The sequence below is a fragment of the Ammospiza caudacuta genome, chromosome 2, assembly GCF_027887145.1.
Source record: "Ammospiza caudacuta isolate bAmmCau1 chromosome 2, bAmmCau1.pri, whole genome shotgun sequence".
Lineage (NCBI taxonomy): Eukaryota > Metazoa > Chordata > Aves > Passeriformes > Passerellidae > Ammospiza > Ammospiza caudacuta.
The window spans coordinates 116745089-116766953 of NC_080594.1; the positions used below are offsets into that span (position 1 = coordinate 116745089).

A 21865-nucleotide genomic window follows, 5' to 3' on the forward strand; every position below is an offset into this window, starting at 1 on the left:
GAGACTGCAGTGAACATTCCCTCCTAATGCACATGTCAGCCTAGAGAATATGAATTATTCTGTCACTCCAAGTCCAGTGCAGTTCAGTGTTAGATTAAAAATGACTGCTTCACAGAGCTCACTTCTTGGCATCCCCAAATTCCAGTTTGATGGGCACTGTACATACCATTTCTCTCCTCCCTTCATCTTTCTCTTGAAGTTTCAGATGAGCAGATACCTGGAATGCAAAACAATGGAATTTGATTTTTGAGCTGGTCTGAAGCACAGCCACCACTCAGAGGAGATGTCTCAGGCCCAGCACTCCAAGGTACCACTTAAACAACTCCTTTCAACCCAGTCAGAAAATCTGAACTGGAACTACAATATTCCAGTCACAAGCATCACATTTTTCTGTGCAGTAAATAACTGAGTTTAATTTGACTTAGGCAAAGCACCCAACAGAAAATGTATTAGAAAAAATACCATCCACCACCCATTCTGCAACTCAAAGAGCTTTACAGGAAGATGGGAAAGTGACATATTTTGCACACCCAAAAACTTCCCAGATAATCCCAGAAACACAGTTTATTTGTGCTTCATTCTCACTGTAAGGATAAATGAACTCTGCCATTCTCCAGCATGCAAACAAGTGAGCAGAGAAATAAATAATCTTGTGAAAGATGTCATCTGCTGTCCTGAAAGGCAGCTCCACAAAACAACATGTTTAACCTTTATTAAAAGCAATTAAACTGTTAGGTAATTATTTTTTGTCAGAGCCTTGATTGATTAATTTTAGACAGCGGCTATAATCTGGGCCAAATTCTGCAAAAGCGGTCCTGTCGGATTCTGATGAAAACACTCAAGTAAACAAAAGAGACAAAAAACTTCTCCAGAGAAAAGAGCATTTGCAGAAAATCAGACACATAAAACCTGGAGTGATTTCTTCTGGCCCTAAAATTTGTGAATTGAGCTGGCACAGTGTGAGCAACCTGAGCCTTGTTTTGATAACAATTTCTGAGAAAAACTGGCTCATTTCTCAAGCTGAGCTACAGACACTTCCACACTAACTGGTCAAGCTGGCAATTCATAAACTTGCTGATGTGATGCAAAACAATGAGAAGAATTAACATTGCCTGTGCATCTTGGACTTACTCTGTTCCTGTTTTTGCCCCATGAAGAAATGAAAGAGATTTTATAAAATGAAAGAGATTTTATAAAATGTGTTAATTTTTTAAAAAGGCACAAAAGAGTAGAAGTGGCAGAGAGATCACACTGAAGTGTAAATACCAATTTTCAGTCAGAACATGAAAGATGGGGAGAAAGAGAGAGAGAGATGAAGTTACTCATCCACCACCCAAGCAAACAGATGGTCTCTACTGTCACAGACATCTTTTATGAAAAATCATTTCTTTGGGATTTTTCCTCCTGAGAAGCTGACAGACCTCAGGAACAAAATGTAAACATTGATTATCTGCTGCTGTGGAATGTAACAGGTGCATCTGTGATTGGCTCATGTTGGTTGTTTCTAATTAATCGCCAATCACAGTCCAGCTGGCTTGGACAGAGAGCCCGAGCCACAAACCTTTGTTATCATTCCTTCTTATTCTATTCTTAGCTGGCCTTCTGATGAAACCTTTTCTTCTATTCTTTTAGTATAGCTTTAATGTAATATATATCATAAAATAATAAATCAGCCTTCTGAAACATGGAGTCAGATCCTCATCTCTTCCCTCATCCTAACACCCCTGTGAACACCATCACATCCTACAAAGGCTCATTTGTGAAGAATGTCAGGTTCCATTCTCTAGATCTAAGGGGCAGACACTTAGATCTCCTTCCAAATCACAATGCTGGGCACAAACTGGAAATTATAAAGCCAAAGAAGGATGAGCCTGAAACGGAATTGAAGGCATCACCAAATTCCAAGAACTCTCACTGAGCGGGACCGGACAGGGATAACATCATGTGGCACTGCCAGGGGCAGGACCAAGGGCACAACACAAACCATTCTCCATTTCCCCCTGCTCAGATAGATGAGAGCAAGGAGCAAAGCTCACCATCATGGCCTCCTGGACAGTGAGGTGAGGAAGGAGCATGTCATCCTGCATGATGTAGCAGGAGACCTTGCGGAAGGAGCGCAGGTCGCGCGGCTGCCCGTTGATGAGGATTTCTCCTTTCATCCCCGTCTCTCTGAAACCAAACAACAACAGCCAGAGGTGAATCTCACCATCACTTGTGCTGCCAAATGACTGAGCACCTGCAAGTCTTAGGTAGTTGTTGCCTCTGTGAAATAAATTTGGTAGACTGGATAGAAATTAAATTATTTCCTAATTATGCTTTCTTTCATATAAATCTTCATGCCACAATGCTGAAAATTTTACTTAAAATGTATGCTGTCATATATAAACCTGAAGAAATATCAAGAAATTAAATGTAGGGGTTTTTATAGGTTTCTCTTCCCTGTTCCTTATGCCCCAAATGACAAGACAGAGACACCTTGTATGGCCAAATGTCACAGACATCTTTTTATGAAAATCCTTTCCTTAGGATTTTTTCCTCCTGAGAAGCTGAGAGGCCTCAGGGACAAAATGTAAATAATGATTATTTGCTGCTGTGGAATGCATCAGGTGGATTTTTGATTGGCCCATCTTGGATGTTTTTAATTAATGGCCAATCACAGCCCAGCTGGCTCGGCTCTCTGTCTGAGACACAAACATTTGTTATTCATTCCTTTCTATTCTATTCTTAGCTAGCCTTTTGAGAATCTTTTCTTCTATTCTTTTAGTATAGTTTTAATGTAATATATATCATAAGGTAATAAATCAGCCTTCTGAAACATGGATTTAAATCCTCATCTCTTCCCTCATCCAAAGACCCCTGTGAACACGGTCACAGCCATACAAGACAGGATTTAAAAAATGAAACACAGTCACTGCATTTTGGGGAAGAAGGCATCAACATTATGGAGTGATGACTAAAAAGAGTAGATTTTTCAAGTGTTTATGTGATTTTAAAAAACATCACAAACATAAGACACTGAGTCAGATTTGTTACACTGCCAAAAAAGGAGGTTTTCTTTATATGTGTGTTTTTTGGATTTTAAATTGCTTTTTATTTTTGGATCAGACCTGTTGAGAGATAAATCCCAAGTGACCAAAACAGGACACAGAGGAAAAAAGATAAGCAAAAAGAATCTAATTGAAAATCTTTGAAGTGCCTGTTTCTGACAAACTGTAAGCCAAAATTTCTTCTCCTGTTGTCTCCGAGGAGCCCTCAGGCTCAGTGATTTTATCTTAACTTGGTATTTTCATTGGTACTGACCTGTATCCTGCCAGAATATTCATCAGTGTTGACTTCCCAGCTCCTGAAGGTCCCATAATTGCAACGAGTTCTCCACTGCTGAACTTCCCTGAAATTCCTTTCAAAAGGGTCTTATAACCTGGAAGGAGAAAGAAAAGTTCACTGAACCCTCAATCACATCTGGGGAGCAATGAAAGTTCATTTCCACTGGATATTGACGACAAACAGGCATTAACAGCCACTTCCTGAGAGGCTGATGCCAACGTCAGCACGCTACAATATCAAAATAACTATCAAAATAACTATCATAAATGACTATCAAAAGCCTAATTGTGAGCAGGAGCAGCAGTTCCTGCCGTGACACAAATGGGGTTACAGGGTCTCACACACTTGCCTCACTGCAGGATGGTTTTTAAACAGGGCTATGAAGCCTTGCTGCCATTCTCCAAGTGGCAGCTATACAAAATAGTAAAATGCTATAATACTATAAACACTCTGGGGCCTCCCAGAGTATTTTAGCAGGATGTTGTTAAAATACTCAACACTCCAAATTAACAGTCTTGGAGCAGGCTGCCCTCCAATCACTGCAGTTTCAGTGCCAAAATTCTGCCCTCTCACCAAAACAGCAACTTCTTAGAGAGAGCAACAGCTGAGATCTCAAAGGCCTTTTTCCATATAAGAAATGGAAAAAATGTCCTGTATGACAAGAAACTCAGCCAAAGGAGATACACAAACATCTTCATTCTCTTGCCACGAGAACTCTCTTACCAGAGGAACTCAAAAGGCTTTTCTAGACAGGGAGACTGACCACAGGAACTGTAAAAACAATTTCTAGGGAAAATTTAGAGTGAAGAACATGCAAGGTGTTTTTCTCATTTAGATTAATCCATTCCAAAACTTCATGCCACCATAATTACATCCTCAGGCAAGGATGTTCTGGAGACAACACCACCTTCTTCAAGCATTTCAACTTATTTCTGATTTAATTATCTTTGCCAGTAAACCTTTATTAAAAACCTTAACTACATGTTATTCTAAGTGTAAGCAAACTGCTCCAAGGAGAATTCTAGATTTGGACCAATTGCATCCACCTTGCCCTGCAGGATTTCCATGTGAAGGCATAAAAGCTGTGTAAGGAAGATGGGGAGAGCCCTGACCAGCATTTAAATTTTTCAGGATCTCTTTCCCTTTTATCTTTTTTTTTTTTTTTCTTTGCTTGCTTGCTTTGTTTTAATTACCAGTGCTTCTAGCTAAAGCTTCTAATAATAAAAAAATGCTAAGTAAGGTGTCAAAAGCCAATCTCACATGTTGGCAATGTTTATGCGGTTCAATTAAAACTAAAACAGAAGGGTGGAAAATCCATTTAAATGCAGAGTCAGGGTTTGGCAATCCTTTTTGCCACCCTCGTGGATATGCAGGCAGAATGTAAATTCCTCATGTAAACTATCCCAGGGCTCCCATGATCAGCACAGGCTGCAGCTGGAACATGGAAATGCTGAAAAAACCCCAAATTGTCTGCAAGCTCCTAGAAAAAAGAATTGTGGGTTATCTTCTGATTTCTCCTTCTTCCTAACTTCATTATTTGTTTTCATCTCCACTTATTCTCTTTAAATTTCCTTCATGTCACCATTCTCTATTCACACTCCTCCTGTGCCACTAGAGAGCAAATTTTGCACCAAAACCATTGTCATGCTGCTGTGGGGTCTCTCAGATCCTCTTCCCCAGCACACCCAGCCCAGGGGCAATTCAATAGCCACAAAACCTCTCTAGAAATATCTGATCCTACAATTTTCATGGCAGATGTCCTAGAAAATGTAACTGACCAAATGGACCAAAAAAACATTTTCTTGAATGCCTTGTGTTTGTTTTTTTTTTTTTTTTTTTTTTTTAAACAGGCCGGTAATTTTTCACTATAAATCTTGCCCTGGACCTAGAGGAAACAACTTGTTTGGAAGGCAGCAGGGTCACAGGTACAGAAATGGTACAGAAATAGCAGAGTATCCACAGAGCCTGTTCATGGCACCAGTCCTGAAAAGGAAAGCAAGGACAATCTATCAAAAGGAGCAGCAGCTCTGAGGAGAGAAATCCATGGCACCCCACAAGGTCAGGCAGCTTGTCCTTCACACCAAGGTCTCCATGCACAGCAGCATCTGAAGGCAAAGGGCAGGAACAATCAGGCCTTTCAGGCATGGCAATGTTTAATAAACTGGAAATGCAGGAACAAAGTCCTTCATTCTCCCTCTTCAGTGTAATGAGAGCCTGCTCCCTCCCAACCCTGTTAAACCTGTAAGAGACTTAAATATCAGAATGTGCCACCAATTATTTGCATTGTGCACCAGGCAGTAAGTATTGCACAAACTCGTGAGGGAGGATAAAAAATGTGCACTGCCATCAACGAGGGGCGTGCAAGCTAAAATACAGGCTCAGCAGCTGCAAACATGTGGAAACATAGATATCACTGCCTAAAACTGAAACCTTTCCCTATGTAGGGCTGTGAGATTTAACATTACACACATTAAAGTCACTTTTCCAGAGTTTCACAAGTGATGATTGGTTTTATCTTTAACTGCAGTATCTTCCCCCTCATGACCTTCACGTGTTCCTGCCCCTCTGATAGAGTTTTCCATTTTAAGTATCCTTCACACGATGTTAAATCAGAGCAGGGCTCATCGCAGAGACACAGAATCAGCCTGGAAAAGACCTCCAAGATCATCAAGTCCAAGCTTTGGCTGAGCATCACCCTGTCAACCAGCACAGAGCACTGAGAGACACATCCAGTCGTTCCTTGGACACCTCCAGCCCCTTCCTATGCCTGGCCACCCTTTCCATGGAGAAATTCCCCTTGAAATTCTCAGCAAGTCATTTGCAATACAGTAGAGAAATATGCTTCAAGAAGAAATAAAAGAAAAGCCCCAGAACTATGAATATTAGATTAGGATCCTAATCACTGGCATTTTAAGTTGCTACCGACCCAAACTCGTCTCCTCCTTTGGCTGGAAGTGCATAATAAGCTTTTTCCATTACAAAGGTTAATTTAGCAAACTCACAAAAAAGATTTGACACTGTGGCAGCAGTGTGGTGCCCCAGTATAATCCTTTATGAGGAATAAAGTTCCCTGAGCAACCACAGTCTCCCCTTTCAGAATATTGAGGCTAATCTTCAGCTGAATCAGTTGACCTAAAACTTCTATACGGGGCCACATGTGCTTCACGAGAAACAGATTATGCATTTGGAGGGGATTGTGCTCTCACTGTGAGGGCATGTTCCACATCCACCTGCCATACATCAGGGAATTCTCACTGCCTTCAACCCCAGCAGCCCTGCCATCCTGTTCTTCCAAAGCTCTTCCAAGCCTTCTGATGTTTACATTTTTGTAATGGAGTTTCTCACGCGCTTTTCATGTAAATAATGATTGTTCTGCATTCCTTTCTGGAGGAGGAGAGAATTGATGGTCAAACTGTTGGTTTGACCAGTGTTTTTCACACTCCCTTTGGACTCGACTTACACCAAGAGCAAGTGTACAATTGTGACTTTCTCCTTTTTCACTTCTCCTAAAATTGTTTCAATTTCCAATGGAAATCAGCCTGGATCTTTCTGTTTTCCTATGTCCCCTCCTGAAGTTTCTGTGACACAACCTCACCGCCTTCTAGTGACGTTTACAGGATGATTACCAATATATATTTTAAAATATATATTTAGGGGCTGATACATGTGGGAATTTTAACATCATTTTTCAAGAACTACTTAAAATACGGATTTGACATTAACACGCCATCACGAACCAGAACAACCCCTCAGCAAATTTCTCAGCCCAACCCCCTAAAAATAGACCAGAGCAGAAACAAATCAAAACTGAAACAGAAAATTCTAGCGACACAAAACTTTTTTTGGTCTTCATTTCACCTCACATTACATTCTGGAGTTCAAATGCTTGTCCTGAGGAGCAGAATGTGCTTTGTTTTCCCATGTTAGGATTTCCCTTGAACTCAAACATGAGGTGTGACGGTGTTCACAGGGGTCCAAGGATGAGGGAAGAGACGAGGATCTGACTCCATGTTTCAGAAGGCTGATTTTTTATTTTATGATATATATTACATTAAAGCTATGCTAAAAGAATAGAAGAAAGGATTTCATCAGAAGGCTAGGTAAGAATAGAATAGAAAGAATGATAACAAAGGTTTGTGGCTCAGACTCTCTGTCCGAGCCAGCTGGTCTGTGATTGGCCATTAATTAGAAACAACCACATGAGCCAATCCCAGATGCACCTGTTGCATTCCACAGCAGCAGATAATCATTGTTTACATTTTGTTCCTGAGGCCTCCCAGCTTCTCAGGAGGAAAAAATCCTAAGGAAAGTATTTTTCATAAAAGATGTCTGCGACAGTGAGGCACAGTGATATTTGAGCAGGTTCACAGCTGAACCTCCTGCCTGGCCTGAGCAGATCTCCCTTCCAGAGATGGGATTCCCTCCCTGCCTGGCAGCAGCACAGACCCCCAGAAGCCCCTTTTTTCAATGAATGCACAGAGGTGACCTCCTGTCTCTGATGAAGACACTAAAGGAGCTCTCCTTGCTCAAGTCAACAAAATTTTTTTACTATCGGAATCAGCAAGGGAGAAACATGTTGATGGTTTTATCTGCTTCCTCATGGATTTTACAGAGATTTATGGGGAGATCTGGTTTTCTGATTAATCATAATTTCTGTGCCATTCCCACAGAAATTATGATTAATCTGGAAAGAAGCAAACCATCTCCTCCTCATCCTCAGGGCAGGAATAATGCTTCAGGATGTGTCTGAGTCAGCAGCAATTAAAACATAACCAAAACCCACTCCTACCTCACAGTGAATTTCCTCAGGTAAACACCACCTCTGGGTTTTTTGACTGAAATGCTTCATTCATTTGCATTTCATTGTCAGTAATCGTCGTTTGTCACTCAGGGAAATGCCACAGAGACTCATGGAAGTTTCTAGGTGCTCTAACCTATTTCTGCCTCCATCTGTGGGCACCCAGACCCCGTCTCAGGTCCCAGGTGAGCACAGCAGGCTTTCCCTGCCTGCTGCAATTAGAGCAGGATTTACCCTTCCCAGTGTATTTGAACTGATTCTCTTTCATCACAAGCTCTTCTGGGGGCAGGAAATCACTGCTGAAATCCTGGAACTGCTCAAAGGTTCCTCAGAGCATTGACTGAAGTAAAAGGGAACAGGGAAAATTCAACTCAAGCAGCGCCAGTTTGGCAAAGCCACAAACAACTGGAAACTGAGCCACAAAGGAATCAGCATTTGGCACTTAAAAATCAAAACCAGAGACATCATAACCTGCTCTTTCCGCACTCCCCTGCCAGGCAGAAATGAAGCATTCCTTTATTAAAAATTAAATAATTGTACAAGGACTATATTTCTACATCTTTTTGTGGTGTACTTTTGGATAGGATGCATTCCTGCTGAGAAATAACCAGCTGGAAATACAGAAGACAGCTCTGGCAACTACTGTATTACTTACCTGCCTTCCTTTAATGCTTTCATCAAGAAACTGCTTTTTAAACAGCAGTTTAAATTTCAATCCACAAATTTGTTCTCTTACTGTACTATCGGCCAAATTGTTTCTTAAATCATGACAAGAAACCACAGCGATTTCTTGGCATTGTATATTGACCCATTAAAGAATCCCCATTGTATTTTTCTATTCTAAAGCTTGTCAGCTCAGTCCTCACCTCCTCCTACATCAATTAAAAAATCCCCAAATTTATGTAGAAGTCCAGGGAATTCTCCAGCACTAAAATGAAATAAGGGGACGTGGAGCCAAGCTGTCACATCTTTCCCCTTGAGGCAGGGGCAAGGAATCCTCCCATTAAGGAAAAACACTCCTGGAAAATTCAGTTTTCTGCGGTCCATGAGATCCACCAGAGTCCCACCTCGATGCCAAAGGCCTTTCCCTGGATTATGAATTGGACTGGAACTGCACAAGGAAGGGAAAAGCAGGATAACTTGGTGCCATGTCACACTGAAGGTGGAGTTAGCGATTTATGGCTGAGAAAAGAACCTTGCAGAAGTCCACCCAAACTCTGGAAACATCCTCAGGTGATCTGGAACTTCATTTGCAGATGCTTCAGATTTCCATCAGAAAACTGCACAGCTGGGAAATACTGGCAGACACTCAATGGAGAAGCACAATATGAGAAACGCACACAGAGATAACAGCTCAAGGCCAGATTTACATTTGGAGGTGTAATGAAACATTAGTCAGGAAACATTTTTCCTTATCATTTTTACATCATCCTTTTCCAGGTGTGAACATGCCAGAAAGAAATTCCCTTGCCTGTTCCTTCCTCATCTCTTATTCGCTTTCTGCATCTCAGCCCTTTCCTCACTCCTGAGAAGCCGCCCTCAGAAAACATCTTTGTGTTTACTACAAGGGACCACTCCAATCTGCTTCATCCAGTGATTTTCCACCTAAACCAACATTAAATCAAAGGCAGGGTGTTTCCCTAAGCTGGAATATATTTACCATATATTTCTAATTCTGTTTTAACCCAGCCAGGGCACTGTGTTCCCCACCCACTGCTTGAGTACAGAGCACTTTCCTCTTCCTGCTATCAACAGGGTTTGTAGATGCTTCAGTTTGTAAATTCTCACTTGAAAGGGATTATCTGTATCAGTTGATGATTATTTAAATAATTTGGATTTCAAAAACCCTCTTGATGTGGATTATTTAAATGGAGGTTCCTTTCCCAAGCTCCACACTGCGTTCAAACAAGCTTAAGTTAAAGTGAATTACAGGTACAGATACTTGGGAAGAAAAAAAGCATCTTTTAATTCCCAGAAAATCTAGGCAACAGAAACAGCTTTCCTGACAAACAGAGTGAAAAAATATATTGCTTTAATAACAGGCACCTTCCTAATTTTATACTGGTTTGAACTGCACCTCTACAAAGCCTGGAGGGGCAAACTCACACTAGAAATAATAAACATGTTTGAGCCTACAAAATAAAACCCGTCTGTGAACTCATATGTCACTGGTTCATAATTTCTGCCATCCAAAAGTGAGCAAACCTTTTCCACTAATCATCTTCTCACTCTAAAACTTTAGCATCAACACATGCACACATTTCTGCTCTGTTCACGCAGTCTCTCAGGGACACTGAACAATAGGATTCTCCATTGTCTAAGCCCTGAGCCCTGCTTTAGGACAATTAAGGGAATTTGCAATTGTAATGTGTTCTTGTACCTTGCCTCAGAGAAACGACCTTCGTTATGTAAATGTCTATAAAACAGCAACCAGCAGCACCAAAAAAAACATCAGGACAGAAAGGGCAGAGAAGCCAAGGGGGTGCTTGAAGTAACCAGATCCAGTTCCAGCTCAGAAATGAGGAATCCGTTCCTCCCAACCTAGACGAATAAGTCTTCCAAGCTTTAAAAAAAGAAAAGAAATCCCCCTGTGGGCAGCAAAGCTCTTTCTTTGTAGTGGACTAAACTGCATTTCTTAATATAGCCCACAGCCAGGCCTTGTCAAGCATATTGCTCTTGATCCCCAGCCGATTTCCCACTTAGTGGTCATGAGGTGGATTAGTCCTAACCCAGCTGCAGGGCTTAGCCCCTGCTCACAGCAAGGCTGGGGGTGCTCAATCTGCCTAATTTGACACATCAAAATGTTCGATGCTGAACCCAAATTCATTTCTAGGGCCCATAAATTATCAGTGGGTAGGAACCAGCACAGCAAACTGGTGATTAATTCAATTTATTTTGCATTCCTGCTCTGGGAAAGGATAAATAACCCTGTGGAAATGCCTCTGTCTTCACTACAGTGGGAGTTTAAGACAATTAGCTTAGGTGAGCCTCTTGATGCTGTGAGAAATCCCATCTACTGCCAAGAAAATGATGGCTGACTTTAGCACCTTTTTTGTGGGTTGAAATGCCAGTTTGATTGTGGTCCCTCATTTGCTTGCACCATCACAGGGATTGCACACTCCCAATCTTCAGGCTGGATTGGAGCTCCACACCTTCAGATTCTCATCAAGAAGAGCCTGGCCATGCTCAGGATGCACAAAGGTATCAGATGTTATTTTCACTCTGATAACTGGGGACAATTCACACATTTTTTTCTTCAAGTTATCCCCTGGTTCCAGCACACAGCCCTGTGCTGGCAGCACTGGGTTTAAACTTCACCTCAGAGCCTGAAAAACCCAAATGGGCTTTGGAAAATGCTAATCAAAAGCTAAATATTTAAGGACAAACTTAAAAGTAAAAGTTTTTGAGTTTGGTTTGTGTGAATGCCTAACGTTAGACACCACTTCCTCTGTGCTGAACAGTAACTTCCTTCTGTGGCAAGTCAGGAAAACACACAATAAATTGGAGCCTAAAAAGTGATTGTGAGCCCCCAAGCCAAGATTTATGACACACAATGTGACGGTGTTCACAGGGGTCTGAGGATGAGGGAAGAGACGGGGATCTGACTCCATGTTTCAGAAGGCTGATTTTTTATTTTATGATATATATTATATTAACACTATACTGAAAGAATAGAAGAAAGGGTTTCATCAGAAGACTAGCTAAGCTAAGAATAGAAAGAGAAAGAATGATAACAAAGGTTTGTGGCTCGGGCTCTGTGTCCTGGCCACCTGACTGTGATTGGCCATTAATTAGAAACAACCACATGAGACCAATCACAGATGCACCTGTTGCATTCCACAGCAGCAGATAATCATTGTTTACATTGTGCTCCTGAGGCCTCTCAGCTTCTCAGGAGGAAAAAATCCTAAGGAAAGGATTTTCCATAAAAGATGTCTGTGACAACAAAATCTCCAGTAACTGCAGGTCACGTTGTATAATAGCAGAGAATGATGAGAAGAAGGCCAATCAGGCAAGAAACCAAGTTCCAGCAGAGGGAGAATCTTAAACCAAGCTGTAGATTATAAAGAATCTGCAAAGTCCTTAAATTTCATTGTTCTCTCAGATCCATGGACTAGATATTAAACTTATGCAAGACACTGGATGTGACAGTTCACATTGTGCAGTCAAACAAAAAAAGTCCTGACTCAGTAAAGATTCCACTCCTTTGAAACTGAAATAGGAGTTATGAGCACCATGCTCCTTCTCTGCTATCCTGGCTGCTCATCATTTTATTTTAGTATCTGAATGCTGCTCTTCCTCAGGATAACTCATTAGTTATGACACTCTGTGTTATGAACAAAAACTCGGTTAATATTTTTTATGAGAAAAAGATTCAAAAAGGCAGCCAGACCACTGGCCCTGCCCAAGTTCTGTGTGTTTTGTTATTGTAATCACGGGTCGTTGTCGTTAATGGTTGTCTTTGTATTGGTAAAAGCCCTGGCTGGGGCGAGGTAATGGCCCTTCTCCTGGGTGAGGACCTTGCCCAAGGCTAAGTTTTACCTTTCTCAGAATAGGGAAGATACCTGAGAAGGTGGGGGGGGTTATGCAAAGTGACTCGCAAGACCAGAATGCTTTGTGGGACCCCCATCTCCAAACTCGTAGAGAAACCCCAAAAACAACGAGCCACCTAAGAGTTAAGAGACTGGAGTGATGTCTAGACGTGAAGAACCAAGTGCTGAGCCTGCAGAGATGCGGGAAACCTTCATCGTTCCTCACCCTGTCCTCGAGATCCCCCGAGCCAGGACTGGGGGGGTCTGGAGACCCGGACCGAGCACCATCTTATGGGATCAGGAGGCCCTAAAGGCTCCCAAGAGGATCTGATCCCCAGCTCTGCCCCTGGTGGACAGAGCTGTGCATATCCTCCTCCTCCGAGTCGCCCTGGGAGAGACGACGGGAGACTGCAGCCCCGCCGAGCTACCCAATCCTGAGCTGATCACTTTTAATAAAGGCATTAAACAGGAGAAGAAGTCTCCTGGCCCTTTTGTTTATTTCAGCTGGGGGCTCGTCCGGGATAGCCACGCCGCAAGAGGACTCAGGACTGGCCATCTTGGATCTTCAGAGGACAGCTGGCTACCAGGACCAGAGGGACCGGCTCAGGACAGCGACGCAGAGGAGCACCGGAGCACTGGACTGGTGAGAAATCCGGTGGCGGGAGTGGGAGACGTGCGCATGTGTGTGTGAGTGAGACGAGGGCCGGCAGCCGGACCTTCGAAGCGAGAGTGGACCCCTCAGTACTGCGGTTCCGGCTTTTCGCGAGAAAAGCGGCCAGGAACAGGGGGACGCGAGTGGAATTAGCGCAAGTGAGTCGTCTCCCAAGGGGGAATAAAGGGACCCCCCACTCCGGGCGTGCGGAGTGAATTACTGTGTATGAGTGGCACGCACCCCAAAGTCCTGACAAAGGGAGGTCAGGCACTTTTGTAAGGCTCGAGAAGGATTCGAGTAAGATTTGTCAGTCCCGAGAAGGATTCGGGTGTTTCACAAGCCCTGCAGGCAAAGTAAGTCCTGACAGAGGGAGTCAGGCACAAACCCCAGCGAAGGAGGCTGCGGTTTGCTTTTAAGTCCTGATACGGTGAAGCCTAAAAATTGGCGGGTTAGGCGAACTAAAAATCAGGCAGTTGTTTTTCCTGACTGAGGGTGTCAGGCACGACCCGGATTCTTGGCCGGGGCTTCGTGTGCTTAAGTCCCGATAGATGTAAGACCTGACGCTGGGAAGTTGGGCAATCAAGAGATTGGGCAGTTGTTTCATTATAAAGTCCTGAGCGTCAGGCAGAAATTTGAAGTTCAGTGGAGGAGGCTGGGGCTCCTCAAAGAAGGGTTTCTCGGTCAGTAGAGGCACCTTTGGGATTTTTTTTATTGAGACCTGAAAAATGGGATGTTGTAGTAGTAAAAAGACTGGCAAGAGACTGAGAGATATACCTCCTAGTAGTCCCTTAGGGGAACTGTTAGTGAAATGGGATTTTATAGAGGCCACGGAGGGATTAGATAAAGTGAAAATGATCCATTATTGTATGGAAGTGTGGCCAGAATTAGAGGTGCAAGGAGGATGGCCTTGGTGTGGGACAAAGGATAAGTGGATGTGCCAACAATTAAATAATTATCTGACAGCTCGAGGCGATACTGATCCTGAGCAATTACTGTATGTGGCTTGCTGGTTAAAGAGTGCTGTTGAGGATGAAGGGGTGCGAATTTGTAAGGTACAGAGGAAGAAAGAGGGGAATGAAGGAGGGGATGATAGAACTAGTAAAAAATGGGACCCCCTGGATTATTTGCCTCCTTCTGCCCCTCCACCTTATAATCCTCTTCTTCAAGCACCTCAAATGGCAGGTCCGGTTCCTCCCCCGGCTGCCATCTCATTACCACCTGCTCAAATTCCTTCTTCTACCTCTTCAGCTTCAGCTATGACAAACTCAGTATCTCCTCCAGTTCCTTCTGCACCACCACGAGTGCATACTCCACCTGCTGCATTCTCCACCCCTTCTCCAGCTCCGCTTAATATCTACTCAGGCTCTTCTCCCCCTCCTATTGCTGTCCCTTTACCTCCTCCTAGTTGGGACACAAATGTCTCCTCACCCGATAAACAGCTATCAGCAAATACACCTGCTGATGGGCAGAACATTCAGGGTAACCCAGAGAACCCTCAAAGTAGCTTGGCATCTGAAGATGGGCCTTACTGTAGCACCAGATCCAAGACCTCCAAGGCAGAGAAACTCTTTCCCCTCAGAGAGGTTCCTATGGGAGGAATAGCGGGAGGTGTTGGCTTTGTGAATGCTCCCCTAACTGCTTCTGAGGTGAGAGGATTCAAGAAAGAGTTGGGGCATTTAGTTGAGGACCCAGTGGGCATAGCCAAGCAAGTGGATCAATTTCTAGGTCCGAATATCTACACTTGGGGGGAGATGAATTCCATCCTGAGTATATTATTTTCCCCAGAAGAGGTCCAGATGATTAGGGCGGCTGGCATAAAAATTTGGGAGAAAGATAACAGTCCAGGACCCCAGGTGCCAACAGGTGAACAGAAGTTGCCACTAACAGAGCCCAACTGGAACCCTAATCAGGAGGAGGGGAGGAAGGCCATGAGGGAATATAGGTCTTTGATAATACGGGGGATCAAAGAGTCAGTTCCCAAAGGAACCAATACCCAATTGGCATTTGAGGGTACACAGGAGAAAGATGAAGCTCCTGCTGCCTGGCTTAATCGCCTAAGGCGGAATTTCCAGTTGTACTCTAGAATAGACCCAGACACCCCAGAAGGTCAAATGCTACTAAAAGTCCAATTTGTTACCAAATCTTGGCCTGATATACGGAGAAAACTGGAAAAGATGGAAGATTGGCAAGAGAAGGACATTAATGAGTTATTAAAAGAGGCATTGAAGGTGTATTTAAGAAGGGAGGAAGATAAAGCAAAGGCCAAGGCTAAGATCATGGTTGCTGTAGCTAGAGAAAGTGCAGGGTGGGCAGGTCCACCACCAGGAGGAGGCAAGGATAGGCCAGTACTGACCGGTGCACGAAGGGTGGTGAGACCTCAGGAAGTCCCTTTGAGAGTACGACAGTGTTATTACTGTGGGGAGGCAGGACACATCAGGAGGTTTTGTAAAAAGCTCAGTCTTGATGAGGCAATAGCCAAGGAACAGGACAATTTAGGAAGAATTCTTAAGGGGGAGGACTAGGGGTGTCAAGGGCTTTTTACTATAGGGGACCCGATGAAACATCTAGAAGAGCCCTTGGTAAATTTTGAAGTGGGACCCCTAAATGAAGAATTTGAATTTTTGGTTGATACAGGGGCAGATAAGTCCTGTCTCAACAAAATACCACAAGGTATGGAAATTGGGAGACAATTTTGTGAAGTATTGGGTGCAGAAGGGAGACCATTTAGAGCATCTGTGATTGAAGAAGTGAAAATAATTGGAAACTCAAGGCAATGTAAAGCTAATTTTCTTTATCTGCCTAACTTAGAAAAAAGTTTGTTAGGAAGGGATCTGCAAGTCCATTTGGGGGTTGGGATTGTTCCAAGGGAAGGGAGAATGGTAGTACAAGTGATGAAGCTGTCTCAAGGAGATGTTGCAGAAATAAATCCTGAGGTATGGGCTGAGGGGGGAAAGAGAGGCTTATTAGACATTCCACCGATAACAATAAAAATGCAGGATGATACCTCACCCATACGGGTTAAACAGTATCCGATTTCCCTAGAAGGAAAGAAGGGGCTTGCTGTAGTCATCGAGCAACTGTTGCAGGAGGGAATTTTAGAACCCTGCATGTCACCACATAATACCCCTATACTGGCAGTTAAAAAGGCTGAAGGGAAATATAGGCTGGTACAAGATTTGAGGGAAGTCAACAAAAGAACCATTGCCAGACATCCAGTTGTGCCCAACCCATATAGTCTCCTAAGCAGAATTCCAAGAGAACATGCTTGGTTCACTGTCATAGATTTGAAGGATGCTTTCTGGGCGTGTCCTCTGGCAACAGAATGTAGGGATTGGTTTGCCTTTGAATGGGAGGACCCGAGTACGAAAAGGAGGCAACAGCTAAGGTGGACCCGATTACCACAGGGGTTCACTGAATCCCCCAATCTCTTTGGACAAGCTTTAGAGAGTTTGTTGGAACAATTTGTCCCTGAACAAGAAGTGCAGATCTTGCAGTATGTTGATGACCTGATGGTATCAGGAAAGGAAAAAGATCAGGTCAGACAAACTAGTATTAAACTTTTGAATTTTCTGGGGGAGAAAGGACTAAAAGTTTCCCAAGGGAAACTACAATTTGTGCAATCAGAAGTAACATACTTGGGGCACATAATAGGGGGAGGGTATAAGAAACTAAGCCCTGACAGGATTTCAGGTATTTTAGCTCTCCCGGCCCCAAAAACGAAAAGAGATGTGAGAAAACTCCTGGGCTTGTTTGGATATTGTAAGTTATGGTTGGATCAATACACACAGAGTGTGAAATTTCTGTATAATAAACTAGTAGATCCAGAACCCCTAATTTGGACAGTTGAAGATGATCAACAATTGGAAAACTTAAAAGACAAATTGTCTTCTGCCCCGGTCCTAAGCTTACCAGATCTCAGAAAGGGCTTTGACCTGTTTGTGAGTGCAGAAGGAGGGATAGCCTATGGAGTATTAACTCAGGAGTGGGGAGGGTGCAGGAAACCTGTGGCATACATCTCCAAATTGTTAGATCCAGTGGCTAGAGGCTGGCCAGTTTGTATACAGGCAGTAGCAGCAACTGCAATCCTGATAGAGGAGACTCAAAAATTGACCTTACAAGGAAAAATTAAAGTGCATACTCCTCATGATCTTAAGGCAGTACTGAGACAGAGAGCTCCGCAGTGGTTAACCGATGCTAGAATATTAAAATATGAGATAATACTAATGAATACAGAAGACTTAGAATTTATCACATCAAATGCCCTCAATCCAGCACAATTCCTAATGGGAGAGCCTATAGAGAATTTAGAACATGACTGTCTAGAATTGGTTTATCTCCAAACAAAAGTAAGAGAAGATTTGGAAGATCAGCCTCTAGCAACTGGAAGAAGCTTATTCATAGATGGCTCTTCGAGGGTAGTAAATGGAAAAAGAGCTTCAGGTTATGCCATTATAGATGGAGAAACATTACAAATTGCAGAAAAAGGGAAACTATCCCCAAGCTGGTCAGCCCAAAGTTGTGAAATATATGCCCTGAAAAGGGGACTGGACTTACTGGAGGGGGACCGGGGAACCATTTATACGGACTCCCAATATGCATATGGGACAGTTCATACATTTGGGAAAATATGGGAGGAACGTGGGTATTTAAGTTCAAAGGGAAAGAGCTTAGCCCATGAGAACCTAGTGCGATCAGTACTAGAGGCCCTACAAAAACCTATAGAAATAGCAGTGGTCCATATAAAGGGGCACCAAAGAGGAGACAGTTTAGAAGTTAAAGGAAACCGACTGGCTGATCAGATAGCCAAAGAAGCAGCTCTAGAACCAGGAGATCCAGTAAAAATTTTGAAGACAAAAATGACACCTGAAAAAGGGGAGGAACCTATATTTAGTGAAGAAGAATTAGAAGCAATAAAAGATTTAAACTTACATCAAGGACAACAGGGAGAGTGGTTAACCTCAGATGGACGGGTGTTTTTGAATAAAGCACTGGCTCGGACAGTGCTAACAGAACTACATAAATTAACTCACTGGGGAGTCCAAGGACTATGTGATCATTTCCTAAGAAATAACCTATGCATCGGGGTATATAGCCTGGCTAAAGCTGTTACCAGAGGGTGTATCATTTGTCAAAAAGTGAACCAAAAAGTTATGAGAAAAGTAGCACCTGGAGGAAGGGAATTAGCCTTGAGACCCTTCCAAAGCATACAGATAGATTTCACTGAAATGCCCCCAGTGCAAGGATACAGATATTTACTGGTTATAGTTGATCATCTCACGCACTGGGTAGAAGCCTTCCCGACCAGGAGGGAAACAGCTCAAGTCGTGGCAAAAGCAATCCTAGAGAATATTATCCCCAGATATGGTATTGTGAACACCATAGACTCAGACCGAGGTCCACATTTTGTGTCCCAAACATTACAAAATATAATTGAGGCTTTAGGAATGAAATGGAGGTTGCATACTCCGTGGCACCCCCAGAGTTCTGGGAGGGTGGAGCGAATGAACAAAACTCTCAAAAATGTATTAACTAAATTGATTGAAGAAACAAAGATGAATTGGCTGAAGTGTTTGCCCCTAGCGCTGTTGCGCATCAGAACAAGACCTCGGGCTGACATAAGAATTTCACCTTATGAAATGATGTTTGGGCTGCCATTCTTGTTAACACCTTATAGCACAGGAGACTATCTGGAAGGGGAAGAAGCTACCAGAAAGTATTTAGAAATAATTGGAAGAACTCTGGAGGGACTTAGAAAGAAAGGATACCTTCCTCAAACTTCCCCTCTCGACACAAAAGTTCACAACATTAGTCCAGGAGATTGGGTTTTGATAAAATCATGGACTACAGGAACATTAATGCCTAAATTTGAAGGCCCCTTCCAGGTGCTCCTGATCACAAATTCAGCTGTGCGGACCAAAGAAAAAGGTTGGACTCATATCACAAGAATAAAAGGGCCAGTCTCACCCCCAGGTACAGGACTGGATCCAACATCAGCTTCCCCCTCTGGCATTGGACCAGAGTCCACACCACTCTCACCCCCCGGCGCTGGACGAGATTCATCTGCTTCACAAGCTAAATCATCTGAGTACACTGTGGTAAAAGGACCAAAGGATTTAAAGTTGACTCTCAGAAGGAAGAGTCAAAAAGACTGAACTGTGTGGGAAAAAAATTGTTTGTTAAGAGTTCTAATATTGCTTAAAATGTTTTAAGACTGTTCTGTGTAAACTATGTTGGTAAAAAGTTTAAGACTGTAAATAAGTAATTCTAGTTAAGTTCCCCAATTTATTTCTAAAGACTCCAGGTTAATCCTCTACAGAACACTCCCCTGGGAGGGGAAACCAAAATTGGTAGGGAACAGACCAAGAGAGGTTTAACCAGAGAAACGGGTAGAAGGGACTCTAAAGAGCTTGGAAGCTTTTCTTCAGTAAAGTTCCCCAAGAGGCAAGGCCGGGTGGGCAGGCTGTGCAAGATGACCCATACCGGACTCTTGGGAAGGGTAGTGCTGATGGCTCTGATTGCTGGTGGTGCTCAGGGGAGCCCAGCTGAGCCGTGCAATGAATGCTACCAACCCCTCTGTGAGGAGAAAGTGAGCTCCTTGTCGAGAGTCCACATCAGTTCTAACCCTCATTGTGTTAGCCTCTCCCAATTGGTCTTTTATCAAAAAAAAATAAGAGAGTGTATTGGATAGTATACAATACTGCCACTTTTAGGCAGCCACTCCTAGGAGAGTGCCCTATAGAGGAAGCCTGGTTGTGTTTTGAATGGGATACTGCTGAAACAAGCTCAGCAGATCTAGTAAAAAGCAAAGAAATGGTGAAAATGGTAAGAAAAATTGTTTGTTACAAGTATTTATATGAGTGTACTGGAAAAGAGATAAACCCCTTTAAGAACACATTTCAGGGGAGCCTTAAACCCCTAGATTTGATCTTGTCTGGCAGCTGCACCGCTGGAGTGATAAAACCAATTTTCTTATTACCCAAAGAAACTGGATCAAGTTTGGGAGTTCCTATATATAATGATTTGGGAGAAATTAAACAGAACAGGCACAGTGAAATAGAAATTGAGAAAATCCAAAATTGTAAAAGCCAAATTCGTATCCCAATATCTATGTTAAACAAAGTTATTCGGCTCCAGGCAGTATTAAAAATAAAGAATTCAATTATTAGGAACATTTCAAACGAAATAAAAAGGTTAGCATGTGTAAATAATGAAGATCAAACTCCTACACTTGATCCCAGTGGGTGGGAGAACCTGGAGATTTTCAAAAAGGATGTGTGGGAAAAGGTAGTTTTTCTCGCTGTGTGTGTACTTGGAGGATTGCTATTTTTACTATGCTTATTTATCTGTTTCAGTAAAATAGTGTTTGCCATGAAGACAAACCTGAAGAAACCAAGGGGAGTAACAAGGTTAAGTAACCATGATTACCAAAGTGCACAAGAGATTTATAGTAGATTCAAAACAAAAATCGGGAGTTGATGCGAGCTTAGAGTTTAAGCTCGATCAAAGAAAAAGAGGGGGGACTGTTATGAACAAAAACTCGGTTAATATTTTTTATGAGAAAAAGTTTCAAAAAGGCAGCCAGACCACTGGCCCTGCCCAAGTTCTGTGTGTTTTGTTATTGTAATCACGGGTCGTTGTCGTTAATGGTTGTCTTTGTATTGGTAAAAGCCCTGGCTGGGGCGAGGTAATGGCCCTTCTCCTGGGTGAGGACCTTGCCCAAGGCTAAGTTTTACCTTTCTCAGAATAGGGAAGATACCTGAGAAGGTGGGGGGGGTTATGCAAAGTGACTCGCAAGACCAGAATGCTTTGTGGGACCCCCATCTCCAAACTCGTAGAGAAACCCCAAAAACAACGAGCCACCTAAGAGTTAAGAGACTGGAGTGATGTCTAGACGTGAAGAACCAAGTGCTGAGCCTGCAGAGATGCGGGAAACCTTCATCGTTCCTCACCCTGTCCTCGAGATCCCCCGAGCCAGGACTGGGGGGGTCTGGAGACCCGGACCGAGCACCATCTTATGGGATCAGGAGGCCCTAAAGGCTCCCAAGAGGATCTGATCCCCAGCTCTGCCCCTGGTGGACAGAGCTGTGCATATCCTCCTCCTCCGAGTCGCCCTGGGAGAGACGACGGGAGACTGCAGCCCCGCCGAGCTACCCAATCCTGAGCTGATCACTTTTAATAAAGGCATTAAACAGGAGAAGAAGTCTCCTGGCCCTTTTGTTTATTTCACTCTGTTGGGCTTGCAAGACCCCTAATTTTGAGTTTCAAGGTTTAATAAACTATACAACTTATCTGGAGAGCCCACACCTCCAAGGGACAAAAAACAGAGGTGGATACAGAATTCTGGTTTTCTTGACAAATGTTCCAGCAACAGAAGAGAGGAACAAAGTGTCATCAATATTGTGGCAAACCTCCTTGCCCCTTGCTACTACTGCTTACACCTCCCCACTGTGCTGGGAGATGGATGGGTTTGTGCCAAACTCCTTTAATTCCATAGTTTTTATGGTTATCACCAGAGCAGAAACATCTAGGCAACCTATGTTTCTTTGAATTCACCTTTTT

The 21865-nt window shown here is 43.1% G+C and overlaps 1 protein-coding gene across 1 annotated transcript in view; it reads right to left on the reverse strand.

Moving 5' to 3' along the window:
* The window catches only part of ABCG1 (ATP binding cassette subfamily G member 1), a 64140-nt gene that overhangs the window by 17563 nt on the left and 24712 nt on the right, over positions 1-21865 (reverse strand). The window contains exons 2-4 of the mRNA XM_058823791.1: positions 3301-3418; positions 2037-2169; positions 167-217 (exon numbers count right to left, since the gene is read on the reverse strand). Coding sequence (XP_058679774.1) covers positions 167-217; positions 2037-2169; positions 3301-3418 — 302 coding nt within the window. The remainder of the gene's footprint in view (positions 1-166; positions 218-2036; positions 2170-3300; positions 3419-21865) is intronic.